A 22,194-nucleotide genomic window follows, 5' to 3' on the forward strand; every position below is an offset into this window, starting at 1 on the left:
TCGGATGTTTCATTTGTTTTCCACCATAATGATGATGATCATTATCATAATGATCAGTTGACGGCTCATATTTTTTACGCTACAGGTCTCTAATAAATGTTCATATAACAGAAAACATAATACTACTTCATACCCAATTCACTAAAAAATGTCGTCGAACGTTGACTATATGACAGCAGTGGTGAGCATTGCTCTTTTTTCTTTGTCATATAAATAAAGACATATAAAAAACATAAAATTGTTTAAAGCGGTTGTTTATATAACAATTGAAGTGTTTACACGTGTCACAGGAAAATCTTGTACTTTTATTTACCTACTAAAGTTTACAGAGTACGTACTGACTCTATTTTATGATCTAAAATACGGATAAGATTAATTCCTTCTTATTTCACAGATCCAAAGGAATAATCTTAGTTATGACGTTTCCGCCCGGGGCTTCGCATGTGTAGTTAAAGGAAAACTCGCATTATCGTTACGGTTCAGGTGGTATAAAACGTATCCTATCCTATATGTCCTTTCTCAGGTCTCAAACTATCTTTGTACCAAATTTCTTCCGAATCGATTCAGTGGTTTGCGTGTGAAGAAGAGACAGACGGACAGAATGACCGACAGACCGACACATTGACGGACAGAGCTAATTTCGCATTTATGTTATTAAGGAGGAATTTTATAGTTTATTTAAATTGAAAATTGTAATAGTAAGTAGTAGCGCTAAATCGTTTGTATACCATTTTATCGGAGATCAGTAGATTATTAAGGAACAACAAATAAGAATCCTACTTTCTACTAATATCATAATCTCCTATGTTTGTAAGAGTGTTTGTAACTCTTTCAGGTAAAAACAGTTGATCAGAGCTATATCAAATTTGGTACTGAGATAGATAATTGCCGAGATAAGCACGTATGGTTGTTTAACTAGATACCACGCGAGTGATGCCACAAGATCTAACTAGTATTCTATACAAAAAATTGTTAGTTTTTCTTCTCAACCACTTCATATGCTTAGGTCCAATAGAAGAATACTTCTATCAGTAGTCTACCAGTTTATTGTATAAGATCAAAAAAACTATGTGCTTTTCTTATAAAATCATAAGTTAGGTTAGGCTTATTCTTAGGATTTTAGATAATTTCTAGTATGATGATTAATGCATGTACTTGAAATAACATCGAATCCATTTGTAATACAATTTATATATTACTAAGATATAAAAAAAAAATCAAAATCTTATTCGCCTTCCAAAGAGATATAGTGTAAAAAACTAGAAAATCACGCTTTAATGATGGAAGCACAATACTCTATAATAGAGTAATGTGCTTCCATCATTAAAGCGCGTAAAAAATATAATACAAATTTCGTCCGTTTAAAGTGGATCAAAACCGAGTCTAAAGGAGTTGGTCACATACGTAAACATACTGAGCTTATTAGGTTGAGGTTATAAAAAGCGGGCAACCTGTTAGGGATTCCGCAGACGCTAGACGGAAATATATACCTAGATCACAGATAATATAGCTTTAATATACAAACAAAACATCTAAGTTAAGCGTGTAGCTACATAAGGGTGCCTTCTGTAATGTTATTTTGCCTTGTTATAATATGATCGCTTAATATTAAGACAATGGTGCTTATGATTTTTTTTAACTTCTTGTAGAAATAAAAAACGGCAATCCATATAAAAGAAAATCACTACACAGTATAAAACAAACGCTTTCCACCGTCTGTGTGTGTGTATGCTTAGATCTTTAAAATTACAAAGCTGATTTTGATGGGTTTTACTTAATAGATATAGTGATTCAAGAGGAAGATTTTTATGTATAAAGACATCCATTATATAGTGAATAAATACTGCTATTTTTGGGGCAGAGGGAAAGGGGTTTTACTCCGAAAAACGGGTGTGAAGCCTCGGGCAAAGTCTAGTATAAAATAATTTAATATAAATTACGTTACTCAGCAATATTTTGAGGAACTTGGTTTTTGTTATTGCCACCCTACTACAATAAAAAACTACCTTTGACAAAATAAATCGCTTTGTATATGGCCAAATAAACAATTTTATTGTTTTTATAGCTTTTTTTATATTTCTCAAACGCGTTAGCATTAAATAATATCTGTAGTTATGCAGTACAAATAATCCAACAAAATAGCATATTCATGCAATGCAAGACCAACACTGGATTTTGAACTCTAAGTTGTCGCTGAAAGTGTTATTGTAAACAGCAGTGAGCGCATTGCAAATCTAGCTGAGAAGAAGACGTTTAAACGACCTCGTAATCGAAGCTGTTCAGTTGTTTCTTGTCCCAGACACAACGATGTTTTCAAAGAGTGTAGTCGTGTGCAGTCTTTTGGCACTTGCCGCGATCGCCGCGGCAACCGACGTATTGCAGTGCCCCGGTAAGTATTCACTTTACGTAAGACTCGACCGTTACCATTCGACCTCCTTTCTTCAAATGTTACTTTATAGGTTCTGTCTTTAGTATACAAAAGAAAAAGCGTACAATATTAAAGATCTTTGTTAAATAGTTATTATTGAGTATCTGCCTGTAGAAAATAAAAGGATACCTATAAAAGCAACCCATTTCTAATGTGTAAACCTTTGATATATTAAAATCACTAAATATAACACAATTTGTATTTAATCATTCATCAATTATTTTAATTACACATTAAGCACTTATTTTATTGCACATAGATATTCAGTTGGTAAATTAAATATATTAGTTATACATATTTTTTGATTTGTATCAATTTTTTTTCGTCTACACTCGGTATTGAGGACAGAGGTATTAGTTGTTGATTGAAATTTCATTCTCTGTATCATTAATTACATTACCGGAACAAGTTATAATTTTAAGGTTTGTTTTCATTATTAACTCTAACTACTAGAGTTTATAGTGGTGAACAATTTGAACGGATTTTCATATGAGTATATCTCTTCAAGGGTACTTGAAGTTGAGTTTATAAGTAATAAAGCTAAATGCAAAAGCAATTAATAAAACCTTTTCAAATTAAAAGATAAATTACATAGGTGCCTTATCTAAAGACCGTGCATCGGTTAACTATTTAGCTAGTGGGTACTGCTACCTACTGTGCTTCGATGTCTATTTTAAATTATGTTCTGAATGTAACAAACCTAAATAAATAATTTTTTATATATTTCTATGAAGAATTACATTATGTAAATAAGTATTAGCTATTGATAAGATTTTTTTAACCCTGGCGATCCCAATCAGGATATTAAGATAAATCTATTTTTATAAACTGAAGTTGAACCGAGACAAACAGTTGAAGCTAATAAAAGCGTGATAAAATAAAGCGATAATTTGCAGCGAACAATTTATTTGAGTATATTTATTATAGTAGTACCTATGTCTATGGTAACGGCATTTAAAATACACACCTACACATTAACAATCTAGGTAGACACATATTTGTAGGTATTTGAATAATAAAACACTTAGGCCTTGTTTAAGTTGGAAATGGGTAACTAATTTATTACTTAGATGAATTCGAAGTTATTAAATATATTACAATTTTTATAATGAAAAAATTAATCATCTAGATTACCATACGTAAACGTTACAGATCATCAAAAATTATACAAGTTGCATATACTTAATATAAAATTATATATTACTAGCTGCACCCGGCAAACGCTGTTCTGCCTTACTCTGATCATTTAGAGGTATGAAAAATAGATGTTAGCCGATTCTCAAACATACCTGATATGCACACAAAATTTCATAACAATCGGTCAAGCCGTTTCAGAGGAGTATGGCAACGAAAACTGTGACACGAGAATTTTATATATTAAGATAAAAGTATGTAAAAGAACCTAACACGATGGACATGTTTTTGTGTAGTTACCAAATTGTACAAATCCGCTTCTTAATTAATGATATTTTAAAATATTTAGGTACTTAACATAAAAATCTGGTATTTGATAAAGAAAATACGTTCATACTGTTTTTATTTGCAAATTTGTTTTTTTTTTTTGCTTACAGCATAAAAAGTAGATAATGAATACAAATATTGTAAAGGTGATAATTCTGGTTTGAACAAAAATATATTTTTGTATAGCATGGATTTACCGACGAAGACTATAATTATAGGCTACGTAAAATCACACTAATCACACACACACTAATCGGAAAAAAGTAGCTTTCAAAAGCAATTATTCTTAAACTTTATTTGACTGCTGCAGCTGACAACTAATATCATATAATATTAGTTAGGCCCCACGGTTTCAGTTACATTCTGTAGACTTCCTACATATATGGACTATCAAACATTGAAATAATTTTTCAAATCGGACCTGTAGTTCCTGATAGTGCATTCAAATAAACAAAGTCTATAGCTTTATCTCATTAATAAATACAACTGTATTATAGTAAATATTTCATTGTTTACCTATAGGAACATCCTATCATTTTTAATAAGCATAGGCAATTGAATGGATATAAATCATTATCTAAAATTATTAATAGTGTAGACACTAAAATTGTAGCTTGTTTTCTTAATGTAAATAAGTGGTGCGTAGTTCGTGGAGCAGATTATTTAAGATCATTACCACTATCCATTTTTTAAACGAAACCTGATCTAGATGGCATAAATTATAGAATATGACTTCCGATAAACTGCAGAATTCTGACATTGAATTACGTGAGCGGTATGTTGTCTTCATTGAGCGTTCACCTAGCCCATTATTGTATCTACAACATCCGGCCACGTTTCATAACACCTTCATATGTAGGTACATATTTACTGACCATACAGTGCGGGTCTTATTCTATTTGCCGCTGTATAGTCAATACCTACCTTGGATATATATGCGCGTGTAAATTTAAAAACATAAATTTCCTTATAATTTATTGACATAAGGTTAGATGCTAATATAATATGGGTACTATATACTCTTCTAACCTTTGGACTGAGTCCTATAGGACTGATGTCCCTTGAGCATACGACCTCAAAAGCGATGATTTGTTCCGTATTTGTTCGCACATGTGACAAATCCTAACATTACATTAGAAGATCGTCTAGCCACCTGCTACAGATTACTAAACAGTCACTTTGCTGAGCGGCGTTTTTTAGTAGATCTGTTTTTATTTTTGAATACCTATTAATATGTTAGCAGACTATTAAAAAAATAATGTAATAGATAAAATAGGCTAAATGACTACGAAATTATATTTAAATTACACATAAGTGGATGGTGATGAGTAGATTATTTATCAACAACATAGGCAATATGCTTCGAAGTTATCACGAACTTTTGAGATTTCTAAATATTTTCTTCCTTAGTTTAAAATTAGTGAAATTACAAACTCTTCGGTATATTATTGTTTTCCTTTTGATAAGCTCAATTACTTATTACTAAGTTTAAAAATAATGTTACAAAATGCGATAAGCAATCACATCCGTAGTCCATGTTATCACACTTGTGCAGCTTCTTTAAAGAAAGACAAATTTTATTCAAAAATGAGGTTTGGATTTAAATAGATTAATAAAAGTATTGGGTATCGCAATTTTTGATACACTGTAAGATATTTTCAACAATTAGAAAATTTTCATTGAATCCGAGATTGTGTTCTCGTGATGCATGAAGAAATCGCGAATGCCAATCTTTGTAGTAGTGTTAATAAACATATCGCCACATACACAAAGACATCTACGTCAATATAACACCCCTCATTTTGCGTCGGGTCTACGATCAGAGATGCGCCGTCAGTTTGATTTGATTTTAATAATTATTATCACACTACGCCTCAGCTCAGTATAAGTCAATAATATAATTATATTTTTTTATAGTTATAAACGATGAAATTGTTTCATATATATGCATTTTATAATAAATATTAACTATATACTGTATTTTAACACAATAGATTGAATAAATTAAATTGTTATTCACCTCACAAATTTTGCTGTGTAAAATGCATGTTTTATGATCAAATGTGAAATCATGAAGTCGACACAACAATCACAAATTACAAACGTGATAATTTATAAAATAATGTATGGATACGCAAAATAACTGATCGGATATGAATGAAATTTGATACAGAAATAGATTACTAATATTATGGTGTCTGTGTTATAGCGTAAGTGCATAAGCAGATATCTTATACGCGGGTTCCGAGTGACGCTACGAGTTCCAGCTAGCTAGTTACATACTTAGTAACGTGATAAAACAGAGTTAATAACTTACACACAGATATATTTATTTTCGTTTCTTGATAATATATTGATGCCATGAATAGACTCCGCTTATCCAAAGACATATTTTAATATTTTTAAATACTTGTTTACTATACTCGTATAAATCATAATGAAATTTTTGCTTTTGTAATAAATGCAGGCCAGACCAGACAAGCCTTCACGATTGACGGAAGTTACCTCGTGAATCTAATTCAGTATCTACATCATGAACTAATACATATGCAAATATTATGCCTATTAATTAGGATATATTTGATATGAACATCGCGCTCATGCCTATTATATTATATGTATATTATCTGTACCTAGACTAGGCTAAGTTATATTTTTAATTCGAGAACAACTGAGATACGAAATACAATATGTTTACCTTATTAATTAATTATTTAAAAATATATGTATATTTCGACATCGATACAGAGCTGGAAAACCTTTTTAGCTACTATATTTTTTATTAAAAAATGTTTGAAAAGAAATTATTTTTTATAGACATTCATTAATAAATTAGGTATCCTTGTGCGAGTATTTCAATTTATCGTTGAATATAAATCACGAGGAGTATAATTAAAAAGAACGTTATCATTAATTATCATAGACCCTCGTATCTTTGTATCTTCAAGTTATTGAAACTCTTTCAAAAATAAATATTTCAAAAAAGTAACGCCTTCTTTTTAGAAAATTATAACATAGGTACAAACTTGATTCTGTTGCTTCACTCGCGTCACAATAATGATTAATCTCTCTCTGTACAAATTTAATAAAATAATTATATTTGACAAAGATCCGTATATCCGTATCTCCGATCCGTACTCTAAGAAACGGTCGAGTTTATAATTAGTGTAATAAAATTGTTATAAATTTTGTAAGACTTCGTTATCAAAGCTAATCATAATAGAGCAGAAATGTATATCTACCACTATCTTCTACATCACTGAAAATAACCATTTAGTTACAAGCGTAATTTATCTATAAAAATTTCTTGTACAATATTTTTAAAACTTACAGAGCAAAAAAGATATTTATCATAAATTTACAAAATTCGTCATCACAAAAAATTTAGGTTTCGACTTATACTTACTCTAGTCACGCGCACTTGACTTGCTTTTTTGTCTATGTGCATTAAATTTTAGCCACACGTACGCCAAAGTTACGACTGTGTTTATAATAAATACAAAATCCATCTTACTCACTACAAACACATTAAAACCAGTAGGTACATTGATTTGACGATTGTAAAATGCTTACCGGTACATCTAAATAGTAAACATAAAAATCTGTCATTTTCAACCAAACTTTTGTTACCTCATAACTTTTTACTGACTGAGCCAATTTTTATGATTTTTACATTTGAAAGCTGGTGCCATGTGGTCTCCTTTAAATTTTATCTAGTTCTGTTCTGACAATTTGAGGTCGGTTTAGTTTTCTGTAAAAAAATTAATAGATACCTTACTAATATAATAAATGAATGCATACATGTTTGCATACATTCATCCTTAAGCTATCGTATATCGTATATAGTTATCGTATCTGTATGAAATTTATTACAGAGATAAACTATAATGTGAATTAGCACTTAGACCTATTATAAACCTGGTACCACGTGAATGAAGCCGCGAGTTTCAGCTAGTTTGTGTATAATTTTAGTTTGCACTGTATTCAACTCTACATTGCTTTTATTTCAATAATAACATGTTATGACGACTTAGAGAACAATCATTTATTACGCTGTATAAAGGTCAAAAAGATTTCCACATCCTTGGTCGATGGTGAGCTAGACAATTATTTTTACATTTGTAAATATTATGGTCAGTACAAAACCAGCTATACAAATACTATTAAAACACTAATAATATAAAGCTGAAGAGCGTTTATTACTACCAACTACTGCATCTATTACAAAAATAATTTAATAGTTGGATTTGTATGTGATCCCTGGGAGGCTTTATGTGGAGTATAGGGAACGGGCCCATAGTCAAATATAAACTAATTATTATATTAGTTATCTTGCAATAAGGTAACCAGTATATAAGTGTATCATCTATGAAGGTACCTATCGTAATCCCTATATAGAATCACTTATGAGAAAAATTATACAGGGCTCCGTCGCGTATTTTTGTCGACTTTAGCCATATTTGCGAAAATTCTTCTGAACGCATTTCATGCTATTTTGAACATTCGTATGACATGAGAGTATAAATTGATTTTATTAAATTTGTTGAAACGACAAATGTGCGAGGCTATGGCCGATCGTTATTATGCATTTTAAATCAATTCAAACAAAGATAATCATGAACAAGATCTAGAGTTTCATAGACATGTCCTTGACTCGTGTAGCCTGCTATAAGTCTATGTTATATAAAACGATAATAATTACTCGTCGTTCTAGTAATCAATTGCACTAAGTCTGATGGCATCTGACTACTACCTACATTGTAAATTCTGAATATCAAATAATGTTATTGCAGGAAAATAATGCAATCTATAGTAGATCATTAATTGCATAAGATATACGCATTAAAAACAAAACCCGTTTTGCTTGGAAAAAAGTTTGTGTAACTCGACGTTACTATAGTGATTCAAATATTGACTATCGCATGGAATAAAACAAAATAAAATTAATACCTACTTATAAACGTGAAAGGCATGAAATTTAGCAAAAATGTTCTAATAATAGGTAAAGCATTAAGTAGTTATCAGGTACCTACCCGCCTTCTTATTGGGAAAGCTGATGGAACCACATTATGTTCGACTGATATCTTAATTCGTGATCTCATGATGAGATTTTTATTTTATTTGTTTTAATCAAGGGTATTCAGAAAAGAAAGTCAGTTGCAAATGCAATACTTAATATTAAAGAATTCCTACGAATTACCGCATACCAACTCATCACTTATATATTTTTATGTACAAATAGAGCTCAAATAATTACCATTAATTTTAATTTTTACAGGTAAAAACATTCAGAATTTGAAAGAAAATGTTCAATTGACGCCCTGCAAAAAAGCACCATGCAAACTAAAAAAAGGAACTAATCAACATATCAGCATTAATTTTACACCAGGTAAATATTATGTTTATAATTAAAACTTTTTGCATGCGATTATGATATTTTTGATCAATTGAAAAGTGTCATTTTGATTACCTATATCGCAATTAAGAGGGTATATTCTGTTCATGTATATTATATAAAACAAATACAATGAACATGTGTTTTTTAACAAATTGCAACAAACATTGTTCTCAAATACAGAAATACGCTAAGGGCCGATTTCACCGATGATTTTGAACGTGATCAAAGACAGACGCGAACATCGCTAGGATTACATTTAATCGACCAAAACTGAGTTCAAAATGCTCAAATAAATATTATCACTACATATTATAAAATAAAGTCTATCTGTCTTCTATTCGTGATAAAATAAAAATCTACTGCACGAATAGAGTGATTCAAGACGAACGTTTATATGTATTAAATTAATTATTATAACTATTAAACTACTTTGAATTAACGCGTGCGAACCGCGAGCAAAAACTATATTAATATAATTAATGGTATGAATAAAAGGCAGTTAGTTAAGAATTTTAAAGAAAGTTTTGACGATGATTATTTTCTAGTTCGTGCATTCTATTAGCTACGACACGTGAACTCGGTTTTAATGGTTAAATCGGCGTAAGTTAAACAGCTACAAACTTATAACGATTTTTTTTTTTTAATTTTATAGACACCGACCTGGATGAAATAACAAATCATGTAGTGGCTGATGTTTTTGGAGTTGAATTACCATTTGTGGGAGTCGACGGCAATCCAGTATGCGACAAACTTCAGACTGCCGATGGGCAGCCAGCCTCGTGCCCACTCAAAGCAGGAACAACATACACATATAAGGACTCGTTTCCCATACTTAATTTTTATCCATCAATAGAAGCCAAAGTACATTGGGAATTACAAGCACATAAAAAAGGAGTCATTTGCTTCGAAATGCCAGTAAAAATTGTTTAGATTTTTATAACTTGTTTAAAATCGACATGGTCATGGAAGTATTTATATTTATTCTCAAAGATTCACGAGCAACGTGCCGTTAAATGATGTGTGATATTAGACCTTGATCGTATGAACCGGCGATTGACTGTAACGAGGGCAGATTTATGGGTTGATGTCAATATCTGGTTATACCACGAATGAAAATGTTATTAGATATAGATTACATAGATTGCAATGTATTTATTGTAATCGATTGAAGGACAAATACCGCTGAAACAAATACACGTGAAATTATTAATTTCTAATATTATGGTGTATAATATTGTCTATTCGCCTAACAAAGAAGTCCTTTGATGTCCTTTATTTGAAGTATATATAAGTGTTCTTTATATAGTTGCCTGCACAATGATCTTACAGTTGTACCTAGCTTATAGTTAGATAAAAGAATTTGAACATTGCAACATTTATATTCAATAAAATTTTGTACCATTTTGATAAGATTTACACATTGTTAACTGAATTAATTTTGGATTCTTGAGTGGTCTGTTTCTTTGTCAGAACAATCATGTTCCAGAATTTCTGTTCATTACCTACTAGCTATTGTATTGATTAAGTTTATTATGGTTATAATTTTAGTACTTACATATATATTTTAATGGATTAAGAATTAAAGTATACAAAACGAGTTTTCTTTCTCCCATAATATCACTTGATGTGATAGGTTATTATGTGATAAAAAGTAAGTAATAGTACTTTATCATTTCTAAATACACTCTGAAAAAATGTAGATATATTGAATATGTCGGTAGAAATCTTATCCGTATCCTTACATATATCCCAAAATCGAATTTAGGTAACCGTTTTAATCTCTCAGGTAATTTTGGTATCATAATGAATTAATACGATTTATATCTAAATATTGATTAGAAATACCTACATAGTATTAAAGACTCATCAGAGTTATATATTCCAAAAAGTCTGATACATAATATCCATGAATATACAAAATATCCATGAAATACCTTAGTTATTTTTTTTATTGACCAGAGAAACAAATGGTTCTGACCAATGCGTCTAGTCAAATATTAGGTAAATTCTTAGCTTTGAATACAAATGCATACAAGATACACATTAAGTACATTTGATCGTATAAACTCGAATTTATTTATAAAATATACCTTTTCAAAGTTACAAGTAAAATAATAGAATATAAAGCTTTACTTGTTTAATTTTAAGCTCAAATACAGCTTTAAGTATAAAAAAGGCTACTTCTCGCGTTACAACCTGGATACTACTGGTAGGCGTTAGCATTTACCCTTTTTTCGAGGCGGGCGAGATGGCAGCAGGAACTTCGAAACAAATAACGTCTCGACTTCCGTCTATAAGTGCCCAGTGTACACGGAGCGTGACCTCTGGGTAGTAGGATTCTACTGGAAAGATGTTTGTATAAACGTATTCTACGTTCGCTTCGAGTGGGCACCGGGCTGGTGAGCCGTCATCTGCTCTAACCACGGACTGACACGCATCCCGTCCCGTCACGCCAATGAACGGTAATGGCACCCCCGCGATATCCGCATATACTTCATTCTTAAGAGTTTTCACAGTTGTTGCTGAAATATTAAAAATGTAGGGTAAGATTACCGAAATTAGGTGCTCACACATAGACCTTATTAATAATTACCATTCATTATACAGCTTGTTAATATGTAAGTATTTACATCGGTGTAAATGTAAAATCACATCGCCATGATTCCTATCGATTAAGTATAACATCGTGAGAAAACCGGTATGTCGAAGAATCAAAAGTTCGACGACATGTGACATATTTCAACTCGTACTTGGTCAACGTGGTGGATAATGGCCTGAACCCTCATAGGCAGGCTTTGTCCTTGCAGTGAGAACAAAATAAATGGTCTGATAATAATAATGATTAATGGTGGTGATATATTATTCCAGCATAGACGTTTTATCGAAAACCTTTCCTTGAGGCTAAAGCGTAATGTCTCGGATCTGGCATTACATGAAACACTAAACAGTTTTTTACATTGAAATTCCCCAGTCATTTCCTAAGTACTTAGGAGGTTTATAGATGACTATCCCAAATAAAGCTTGAAAATCGAAGCCCGAGTCAGCCCGAAGACATAATGTATAGGTTAGATATTCCAACAGTACCACATACGTTTACTTATACATAGTTGTATACCATACAACAATTCATAATATATTCCCCTATCTTACATAAAAATTCAAATCTTAAGTGTTTGTATAAATTATGTATTTATGTATTGATTCATTTGGCCTTAACCCACTTAAGTATTAAGTTTTATGGATAGGTATACATCATCTAATTTATTCAGATCCAATCAAAGATCAATCTCATGATAACCCAATTACCTACTGACAATTATCTGTGAAAATATATAAATTATCATTGTATTCTAATATCTTCATAAAAAAGGTTAATTACAACACTTTTGTATCCAATTGGGGTATTGAATGATCTTTATTCATATATTGTAATATTGTCTAAGTATTTCTATTAATAAATGCCATTATGATTCCTGACAATCAGAATTATCTTGTTCTTTTGTTAGATAATGGGATTCATAATTCCGTAAAATATTAACCTTGATAAATTTTCACCACATAAAACACTGAGATTTCTTACGTAAGAATTTAATAGTGTAAGTCCACAATTTTACTGATTCCTTCGCTCATATCGAAGTTAAAGCGTAAAAACCTACTAATTTTGAATTTGGCAACGTTGGATCTTTGCTAAAACTGAACACCGTCTAATTATTTATTCAACAAATAAGAGGTGCAAATTTTTATTTAGTAGGTAGCTATTTTAAATAAAAGATATCTATTTATGGCAAATCTATATTTATAGATTACAAATATGTTAGTAATAAACTAATAAATGATATTGTGTTAAAACCGAACAATTATTATTAAATCCGATACATTATGAGTTATGTATCTAAACATAAAAAACCGGTTATGACTTAAAGGTACTATAAATTAGGTTAAATATGTAATTAGGCTTTTTCTTAAAAATTAGATTTACATGGTAAAATAATTAGGTGAAGTTTTACATGAATAAAACCACAGTGAATAAAAACTTTTAGTCTCATTTAATGAATATGCATATTACATATGCTTTTATTAGAGACATTGAAAATACGTTATCCTCCTTCCTGGAAATGCTATTATCAAATAAAGTAAATATTATAAGGTAAAACCACTTCAGCAATTTTGAGTGTGAGAGTTGAGCACGCCTCGGCACAAATTGAATAGGGTCTCGCTCTGGGAAGGTACCTCCACAGAAGATCGGCGTAAAATAGTAACAATACTGTGTTTCGTTCGTTAAATGGGAGGAGGTCCGTATCCTTTTCTTCACCCTTTCAAATTCATTGATTCATAAGTACCTACCCGTCGTTAGACCCTTTAGCCTTTAAAAACGGACAACGCTGTTGCAGTGTTCTACCTCTGTAAATGTTCATGGGTGGTGGTGATCGTTTACCATGATGCGAATCTCCAGCCCAGTTGCCCATTATTATGTAGAAAAAAAAGCAAAAATTGTTGGTCTAACTATTATAAAAACAAAACCCTCCGATTTTGATCATTTTAAGGAGCATCATCTTTTTTAAATATACTTTATTTAGCCGTATAATAATCGTTTAAGAACAATGTAAATAGAACGACGCAATTTTTCTGCTGCTACTGCTACTACCATGCTGAAAGATAATGGCAATCTTTCTTTCCGCGCTTTGCAAAAACAGTAATTCGACACTTACTAATAATCATTCGCGCATTTTCTCTTATACCTTATTTGCTTATAGCTTCTTTTCGTTATTAGTATCGATACTATAAATAGCATAGGTACTGAATTCGCAATAGTGCAATACTTACTGGGTTTGAACTTGAATGTAACGTGGACGTCTGTGCCTTTACGTAGTTTACAGCGACTTTTAGCCGATTGACATGCAGAGATTTGAATTCTCTCTTGCAAATTATCAAAGGAACGACCTGGAATAAGATTTGATTATGATTAATATTTCTTTAATTACATTTTTTTTTCATGACTTGAGAACGAGATTCGGCAACTTATTGCACAAATTCGCCGTGTAGACTCTAGGTGTCCGCTTCACATACGTCGTACCAAATCTAAGTCTGCAAATTGATCACATGACAATGTGCTAGAAAATACCTACCTAATATCTACTGAGTTTGTATTTTGAATACTTCTAAACCATACATAAATGTTAACGTGAAAACGAACTGCGTTTATTTAAAATACATGCAAACTAGCAATGATGTCCAGCAGACTTGATTTATTTTAAAATTAAATAAACTTTCATAAAAATGCAACAAACGTTACCCACAGGCGTTAACAAATATGATTTTGTCGATAAATACCTTTAATGCTCAAAAATCTACTATGTACCTAGATCCCAGATAGCCAGTCAAACCTATTTACAGATTCTGCTGTCGCAATCCTCCATTGTGAAAATATAATTTATTCAGTTCAGACATCGAGCAAGAAACAAGTTAATGAATCAATATTAACTATAATTGGATATTTAAATGTTCTGTTTTAAATTGAACCTACCTACTAGTTACAACAATTGCATCAAATGTACCTAGAAGGACATAATTACCACAGCAATACTTTACGATACAGTGTATCTAATGAATTGGTGAAGTAAAAAATATGACGCTCAAAATCTCTCCTACTATCAATTTTACAAAACATCCTTAAGTGATACTGTTTTGTGATGGCTATTCTATTTATTTAAAAATTAAACAATTAGCCTACGCAGTAAACGTACATGTTCATATCGCATATATTATTATTGATAATTGTTGATTTGGTGAATCTCATGCTTGATATCGTTGTCTGCAAATATTCCTGTGAAAGTTCTTATTAAATCGCAAATATTAATGTATTTTTGTCCCAAGGACGGTACCTTAGGTGTATAAATTCGAAAGTAATATGTAATTTCAAAATTGATCTATGGAATTAAATTGAGGATTTTTTAAACAGGATTCACCAGGGATATTTTTTAATGTACACAACATAACCGGTATGGCAAGTCCTGCAATGAAGATTTACTTTTTAAACCTGTTTAAAAAATAAGTCTAGGGAACTATTAAAAGGTTATTACAACAAATTAAATAAATAGTCGTTAAAATAAAGTGATAACTTGTACCTATATGTAAGGAAACGAATTAATGAATGGTATCGTGTAAGTAGCTGATGGGTAACAATATCTTACCTTTGCACTGTGCAACTAGCGGATTTACAGCACTCAGTACATCATTTATATGAACTACTGCTATAACGATAAGAAAAATAAAATTCTTCATTTTATTACAGTTTGCCGCTACACAACCGATTTTGTAGGCAAAAGGACTGCGATTGACAGTGGAAAAACATTAACTCACTACCTAAAACTTGTCGTGAAGGTCGCGTATAAAGACGCTTATTTTATAAAAAAAAATGTAAATATTAAGGCCACGCTTACCTGGTGACCAAGGTGGAAATATAAGTAAAAAAAGAAGAATAAATAATAGAATGTATCATTCTGTTGCTCATTGTCAATAAATGATTAATTAAATAAATCCGGTAGATATAATTTAATAGACGAAAAACATTCGTACTCTCGATTTTAGATCTCATAAAAAATATTTTCCTATACCTATAAATTAGCTTACTTTCTATTTACATTTCTAAATTTGAATGTTTGTGTTAAAAATTACGTAATAAATATTTACTAATACATATTAATACTAGAAAACCTTACCTATTTAATGCATACCTCTTCACATATCAAACTACTTTTGAACCCAGTCATTAATATTTTGTAGAAAGTATGCTGTACGTGAAGAATCAAAAAGAAGTCAAAAAGAACAACATTAAATAGGGTATCCCGCCGATGGTGTACTATTCCCAACGCTGATTACGTTTAAATTACTTATAAAATCGTTAATGTATATTTTTTTTCTATTATATGATATTTTAAAACTCTATGTGTACACCCCTAACTGGCCACCCGTCCGTCTACTTTTGCCACCCGCACGCATACATACATATAAGATAATGTTTTCATAAGCACGATGCCCACATTAGCTCGGCGGAATATGCCAGCTGGGCGAAGCTAGCGATGTACGCATCGATTTTAATAAAATATCAAATAAGAAATGCTGTACGTCTTTTTGTTATCCAAGTATTTTTCCGTTATAAGTAAATCTATAAGCACCATGGAGCATAGTTCACAATCGGCGGGACACCCTGTATATGTATTATCTTATACCTTTAAACGAGCAATTCTTGTATATATATATATATATATATAATTGGAATCTCGGAATCGGCTCCAACGATTTTCATGAAATTTAGTATATAGGGGGTTTCGGAGGCGATAAATCGATCTAGCTAGGAATTTTTTTTAGAAAATGTCATATTCGTGTTTTATTCGTGTTTTTTTTTTCCTGACATCTATTGGTGAATAATAATACTATTTTGCTTCGTAGATAGTTGGACAACTGAAATAACACATAGGCACTTTTTATACCGATATTCCTACGGGATACGGACTTACGCGGTTTCAACCGCGGGTCACAGCTAGTGTTCAATTATGATCGTATTGAAAACAAAGACAAGTATATGACATAAATATAAAATATGTTAAGATAAATTTTTTGGTATAAATATGCGAATATGAACATCTTATTCATCGCGTGCTAATGTGCTAATTGTATTCAAGGAAATACAGTGCAATTAGCAACATTTATTAGTCACGATTATTAAAGAAATTAAATATTAATAGCAGGTTAGAATTACAGTCCTGTGACGTCTATTCGTATTAGATGTAATGCTTCTACGTAAAATAACTATGTATTATGGGAACATGCGGAACAAGGAAGTTTTTAGGCTTTTGGTTTTAAAATTAACAAAAACATTAAATGATATAAAAACATTAAATTAAATAGCACAACTCAATGCAAATACTGCAAAAAAGGCTGTATACATATTTTCATCATACTGTTGTAAATTATTCTATAATAGGAAAATGGAAGGAAAGACCACATTAAAACTTATAAAATTTATTACAATATAAATGTATAATAAAATACAATACATTTAACACTTAATATAAGAGAATAATATAATATGAGGCAGATTGAAATACTTTTGTAAAACTTATCATTCTATAAATTTCCTTTCGATTCGTGTTAAAAATTTTGCATAATACTGTATATAAGAGGTCGTCCACAGCTACGTCAGAAGTAGTTTAAATAAAGTATATAAAATTAAACTTTTTGTGCCTTTCCTCTTTAAGTTCTCTATCAGATCCATATATAAATATCTTAAATAAATAAACAATAAATATGCTAATATTAATATTAAAAAGTGTTACCTCGCGGTTTGCACAATACTGCATCAATAAAACTTTTACTTAAAATATTTAAACTACATGCAATAAAATCGTTTAATAAGATTTGAATGGTTTTAATAAAATATATGAAAGCACATATTATCAATGTCATATGAGTAGCGATATTTTTTCAATTTTGCTGAGTTTTACATTCTACATTAATAATTTAAAAAAGTGGTTTTCCGTACGCTTACATTAAAATATTTTAATGTAATTTTTCATAGAACAAACAAGGATATGTGATAATCTAACTTATGAGCTGTTAATAGTTTGTAGTTTCACTGCTACATTTCACTAATTAATCTCAGTTACCCAATTTAATAACACAGAACAAACAAACACAAAGTACACATTTTGCACCATTTTTAGATGCATGTTTCTTTAAAAAAGTACATATTGTAAACATACGTGAAATATACCAAGGGGCATAACACAAACACGGCCTCATACGTACATACTTATGTGCACTGGATTTGTTTACATATTTTAATTACATCTTATTTTTATAATACAATACACTCATTGATAAATAAATAGTATATATAAAATAACCGCACAAACAATTCTTAAAAATAAACTTATACTTATTGGGAGATGGTAACAAAAGGTGTGTCATCCTACATCATTACTCTTTTATTAGAGATCACTTCTCTTAATAATCAGCTAATGATTACTTAAAATAAATAATTTCTGATTTTGTGCATGCATATTTTATAAAACGCTTCAAGTGAAATAAAAATAACTCAATCAAAACGATCTTTGTAATTATGAGTTATGACTTATATGACGGTTTTGAAACAGAGTGGTTTATTATTTTTTTACATGAGTAAACATATCTTTGTCAGTTTTATATTCAATTGTATTATCACATTACTAAAGAAAGTAACTCAAGTATTTAGTATAATAGTGTCAGGATCAAAAATGCCTATTACATATAATATATAGTCACATTTATAATATAATATAACATGAAAAACAACAAATATCTTCAAACATCCAGTGGATGGCGCGCAGCATGTTATATCTAGTTTTTGGTAAAATAAAAATTATTGTGTTTTGAGATTGCAATATTATATACTATGGTCTACGTACTGTATAAAAATCAAAACTGTTTTAGATATATAAGTTGACAGCTGGTTTTGTGTGTTAGCTTTCTGGTTTCACAAACATGTTACTGATTAGCTGTTTTGGCACTTTAAGAAAAGCATCCTTTAAATTACCGCAATTAGATTCCGGGGCTGCATCAAAATATTGTTCCATTGTGACCAACACATTGTTTGGTTCTGTTCCTATTTCATATTCGTCAATAGCTTGATACACGGCCTGAAACAATAGTAATTCTTTTCGTAGATTTTTTAAATCATTTCATTTTTACAGTTACAGAATTTTATCATAAGTACTATATTGATCATAAGTGCTATAAAAAATGCAATATCCCTACTAATATTATAAATGCGAAAGTAACTCTGTCTGTCTGTCTGTTACGCTTTCACGCCTAAACCACTGAACCGATTTTGATGAAATTTGGTATGATGATATAACTGAACTTGGGAAAAGACATAGGATACTTTTTATTGCAAAAAAAAGTGAAGAAGGGGTTGAAATAGGGGATGAAAGTTTGTATGGAAGTTCCTTATTGTCAAACATAAAATCATGTAAGATTCTTTCACACCTTAACCACTTAACCAATTTTGACAAATAGTCAAGACCTTGGAAAAACCTATAGGCTACTCCTTACCATGTAGCGCGATATAATCGAATACCACGCAGAGGCGAAGCCGCGGCTAATAGTTATGACACACTGGCTTATCATATCGCAAAAATCATATCATAAGATCGCTCCGTTACGAGGTGAAAGAAAAACAAAGAAACAATTAAACAAACAAACTTTCATGTTTGTAATATGAATAAGGATAAGTTGGAGCTCGCACCCAACGAAATTTTAATTCGAAAGTTGAGCAGGCTTCGGCAAGAATTGGGCCAGCTCGCAACGAGGAAATACCACACCCCGCAGAAGACCATCGTGAAATAATGGCATGCTACTATGTTTTGTATGATGGTGGGGGGGGCCAGAGGCCCATATTCTATTCCTCATCATTCCCAATCCATTCCTTCCTTCCATTCATCAATCCTTCCTCATCCCTTACTCCTTTAAATTGCACAGCACTTTTAAAGAAGCTCTTCCTCTACAAATATCCCTGAAGGACTGTGGTGATCGCTTACCATCAGGCGAACCACTAACTCAGTTGTCTGCTATATGACATAAAAAAATGGATCAAGTATTACCTCAAATGCAGGCTGTTTATGATTGTGAAAAGCTCTCCGACTCCCATGTAATACATAGATACCTTGACTTGTGGCATCCGCACAGGCATCACCATACATACATTGATCTGTACGGTAATTATATCTACAGGACAGTACATATACTGCATTTTCATGATAATGAAAAATTATATTTATAATATCCTGAAAATAAAACGCGTAATTTAATATCCTTATATACATATTTTTTATGTGCACTAAAGTTTTATTATAACATTTGAAATGTGAAACATTGTAACATTTAATTAGTTTATTCACATTAATATTTAAAGACACTCTAGAATATTAATAACTTATAAAGTATCTTATCATTGGATATTATAAAAAAAAACATGGTAAAACAAATATTACCTGGTCACCCCATGGTATATACAATTTCCATTTCAACATAATTGGAGTAACATAGTCGACCCAGCCAAATTCTCGCATTCTCGTTAAATTCATCAACATAACACCGGAGTTGAGACCTAAAAATATTATAATAAATAAATAATATTTAACAAATAAGTGTATATATTTATTTGTCTAAAAGTCTCACCATATTTTCCATAAAAAGGATGTTTAGCAAAACGAGGATACCAAGATATATTTGGATTATCATCTTCTAATGCCATTGCTGATATTTGTGTGTGATTAAATTTTGAAAAATGATTCCATAATTCTTCAACAGGTCCCAAAAATAAAGTGTCAGTATCCACATATATCATTGCATCTATGTGAGGAATCAATGTCTGAAAAAAATACATAATATAAGCATTCTCATATCACCACGTGCGCCACGGCTGATTGAAGCAGCCTGAAGCAGCAGTCCCGCTACCAAGAAGCATGGTCAATCAGACTGTTCAAAATTCATTCGCGAGCTGACAGCATAGTCAGTGTGTTGGGGGGTTCGATGTATGTTATGTACACATGTATGTTATGTACCCCACTTCGAGAGAAACGATAAGCTTGTAATTTGTGGCAGACAACTAGATACCCAAAGCACAAAATAAGATTTAATCCTTCCTATCCTATCCTACTAATATTAAAAATGCGAAAGTTTGTAAGGATGTGTGTGTGTTCGTTACACTTTCGCGCCAAAACTACTGAACCGATTGAAATTAAATTTGGTACTTAGACAGCTGGAAAACTGGAATTGACTGGGGCGCAGCAAGTAGTCTATCAGCCAAACTCAAAAAATTATAACAAGTCGAAAAAGATGAAAACATTGTAAGATTTTGAAAAGCCGTGAAGAAGACTCAAAAGACCCATCATTTTTAAGACACCTGCACGGAAAGTATATGGTACCTGGGTTAAAATTGATCCATAGAAGGGAGAAATTTTTGTGGCTCACCCAAACAAAGTCTGTTCCAAATCTTAGTCAAAATACAATGACTACTGATATGCAGAATGACCTGAAAAGCATGATTCTTACCAACTTGATCTTCCTATAAAAAAGGGAGTGAACTGCTAACAGTCATAAGAAACTTGAAACATATTATATCTCCCCGATATTACTTATACCTACACCTAACTATAAAAATTCTGAAAGAAATACCAGGAGCAGCCTTAGTATTTTTAACCCATTTTTAGGTTTATAACATCTAGCGGTCTGTCCCATCCTAGTACAAAGTGGCTCAGATCATAAACATCCTGATACAAGGCCCCGAAAGAGGTGTCATCTTATAGACCGATAAGCCATACTTTTTAAGTGGTAAAAAGTTTGAACACTGTAATAGAGGAAAACAAAATCATACCTGACCACCCAACGTCGAACAACTCGAATTGTCAATGGCCGTAGGCTTTCCGATAGGCTTGATTCTCTATCTTTACGAAGAGACGTTGCGTCCCTTTGTATTTTTATATAAAATACAAAGGGACGTAGGGAGGTGTACTATGGGGAGTGCTCTGAGGAATTTTTCACCCTTTTACCAGCCGCACAGTTACAACATCGGACCACCCGCCGTAAAAACCAATTCCATCCGCACCATCTGGATGGTTGGCGGTCCACCACCGTACGCTTCACCCGCAACTTCTTTCCGCGTACGGTGAAGCTTTGGAACGATTTACCAGCTACTGTGTTCCCGAACAATTACGACATTGGGGCCTTCAAGAAAAGAACGTATATGTCCCTGAAAGGCCGGCAAAGCACTTGTAACACCTCAAGTGTTGCAAGTGTTCATGGGCGGTGGTGACCACTTAACATCAGGTGGCCCACCTGCTCCTTTGCTTGCTCTGCCATTAAAAAA

At 31.6% G+C, this 22,194-nt stretch overlaps 3 protein-coding genes across 3 annotated transcripts in view; 1 reads left to right on the forward strand and 2 right to left on the reverse strand.

Moving 5' to 3' along the window:
• The first annotated feature begins 2,245 nt into the window (after positions 1-2,245).
• LOC119828826 (ecdysteroid-regulated 16 kDa protein-like) lies at positions 2,246-10,882 on the forward strand. Its single transcript, XM_038351109.1, has 3 exons — positions 2,246-2,389; positions 9,168-9,278; positions 9,940-10,882. Exons 1-3 carry the CDS (start codon positions 2,308-2,310, stop codon positions 10,215-10,217), a joined length of 471 nt encoding a protein of 156 aa, XP_038207037.1. The 5' UTR covers positions 2,246-2,307; the 3' UTR covers positions 10,218-10,882.
• A 529-nt stretch (positions 10,883-11,411) lies between these two features.
• LOC119828825 (NPC intracellular cholesterol transporter 2 homolog a-like) lies at positions 11,412-15,657 on the reverse strand. Its single transcript, XM_038351108.1, has 3 exons — positions 15,479-15,657; positions 14,112-14,228; positions 11,412-11,809 (listed from the first exon to the last, which is right to left on the reverse strand). Exons 1-3 carry the CDS (start codon positions 15,567-15,569, stop codon positions 11,511-11,513), a joined length of 507 nt encoding a protein of 168 aa, XP_038207036.1. The 5' UTR covers positions 15,570-15,657; the 3' UTR covers positions 11,412-11,510.
• A 1,672-nt stretch (positions 15,658-17,329) lies between these two features.
• Positions 17,330-22,194, reverse strand: part of LOC119828824 (glucoside xylosyltransferase 1) — a 7,613-nt gene continuing 2,748 nt past the window's right edge. The window contains exons 3-6 of the mRNA XM_038351107.1: positions 20,505-20,697; positions 20,318-20,433; positions 19,928-20,110; positions 17,330-18,964 (exon numbers count right to left, since the gene is read on the reverse strand). Coding sequence (XP_038207035.1) covers positions 18,788-18,964; positions 19,928-20,110; positions 20,318-20,433; positions 20,505-20,697 — 669 coding nt within the window. The 3' untranslated portion in view covers positions 17,330-18,787. The remainder of the gene's footprint in view (positions 18,965-19,927; positions 20,111-20,317; positions 20,434-20,504; positions 20,698-22,194) is intronic.

This window comes from Zerene cesonia, chromosome 8, assembly GCF_012273895.1.
Source record: "Zerene cesonia ecotype Mississippi chromosome 8, Zerene_cesonia_1.1, whole genome shotgun sequence".
Classification (NCBI taxonomy): domain Eukaryota; kingdom Metazoa; phylum Arthropoda; class Insecta; order Lepidoptera; family Pieridae; genus Zerene; species Zerene cesonia.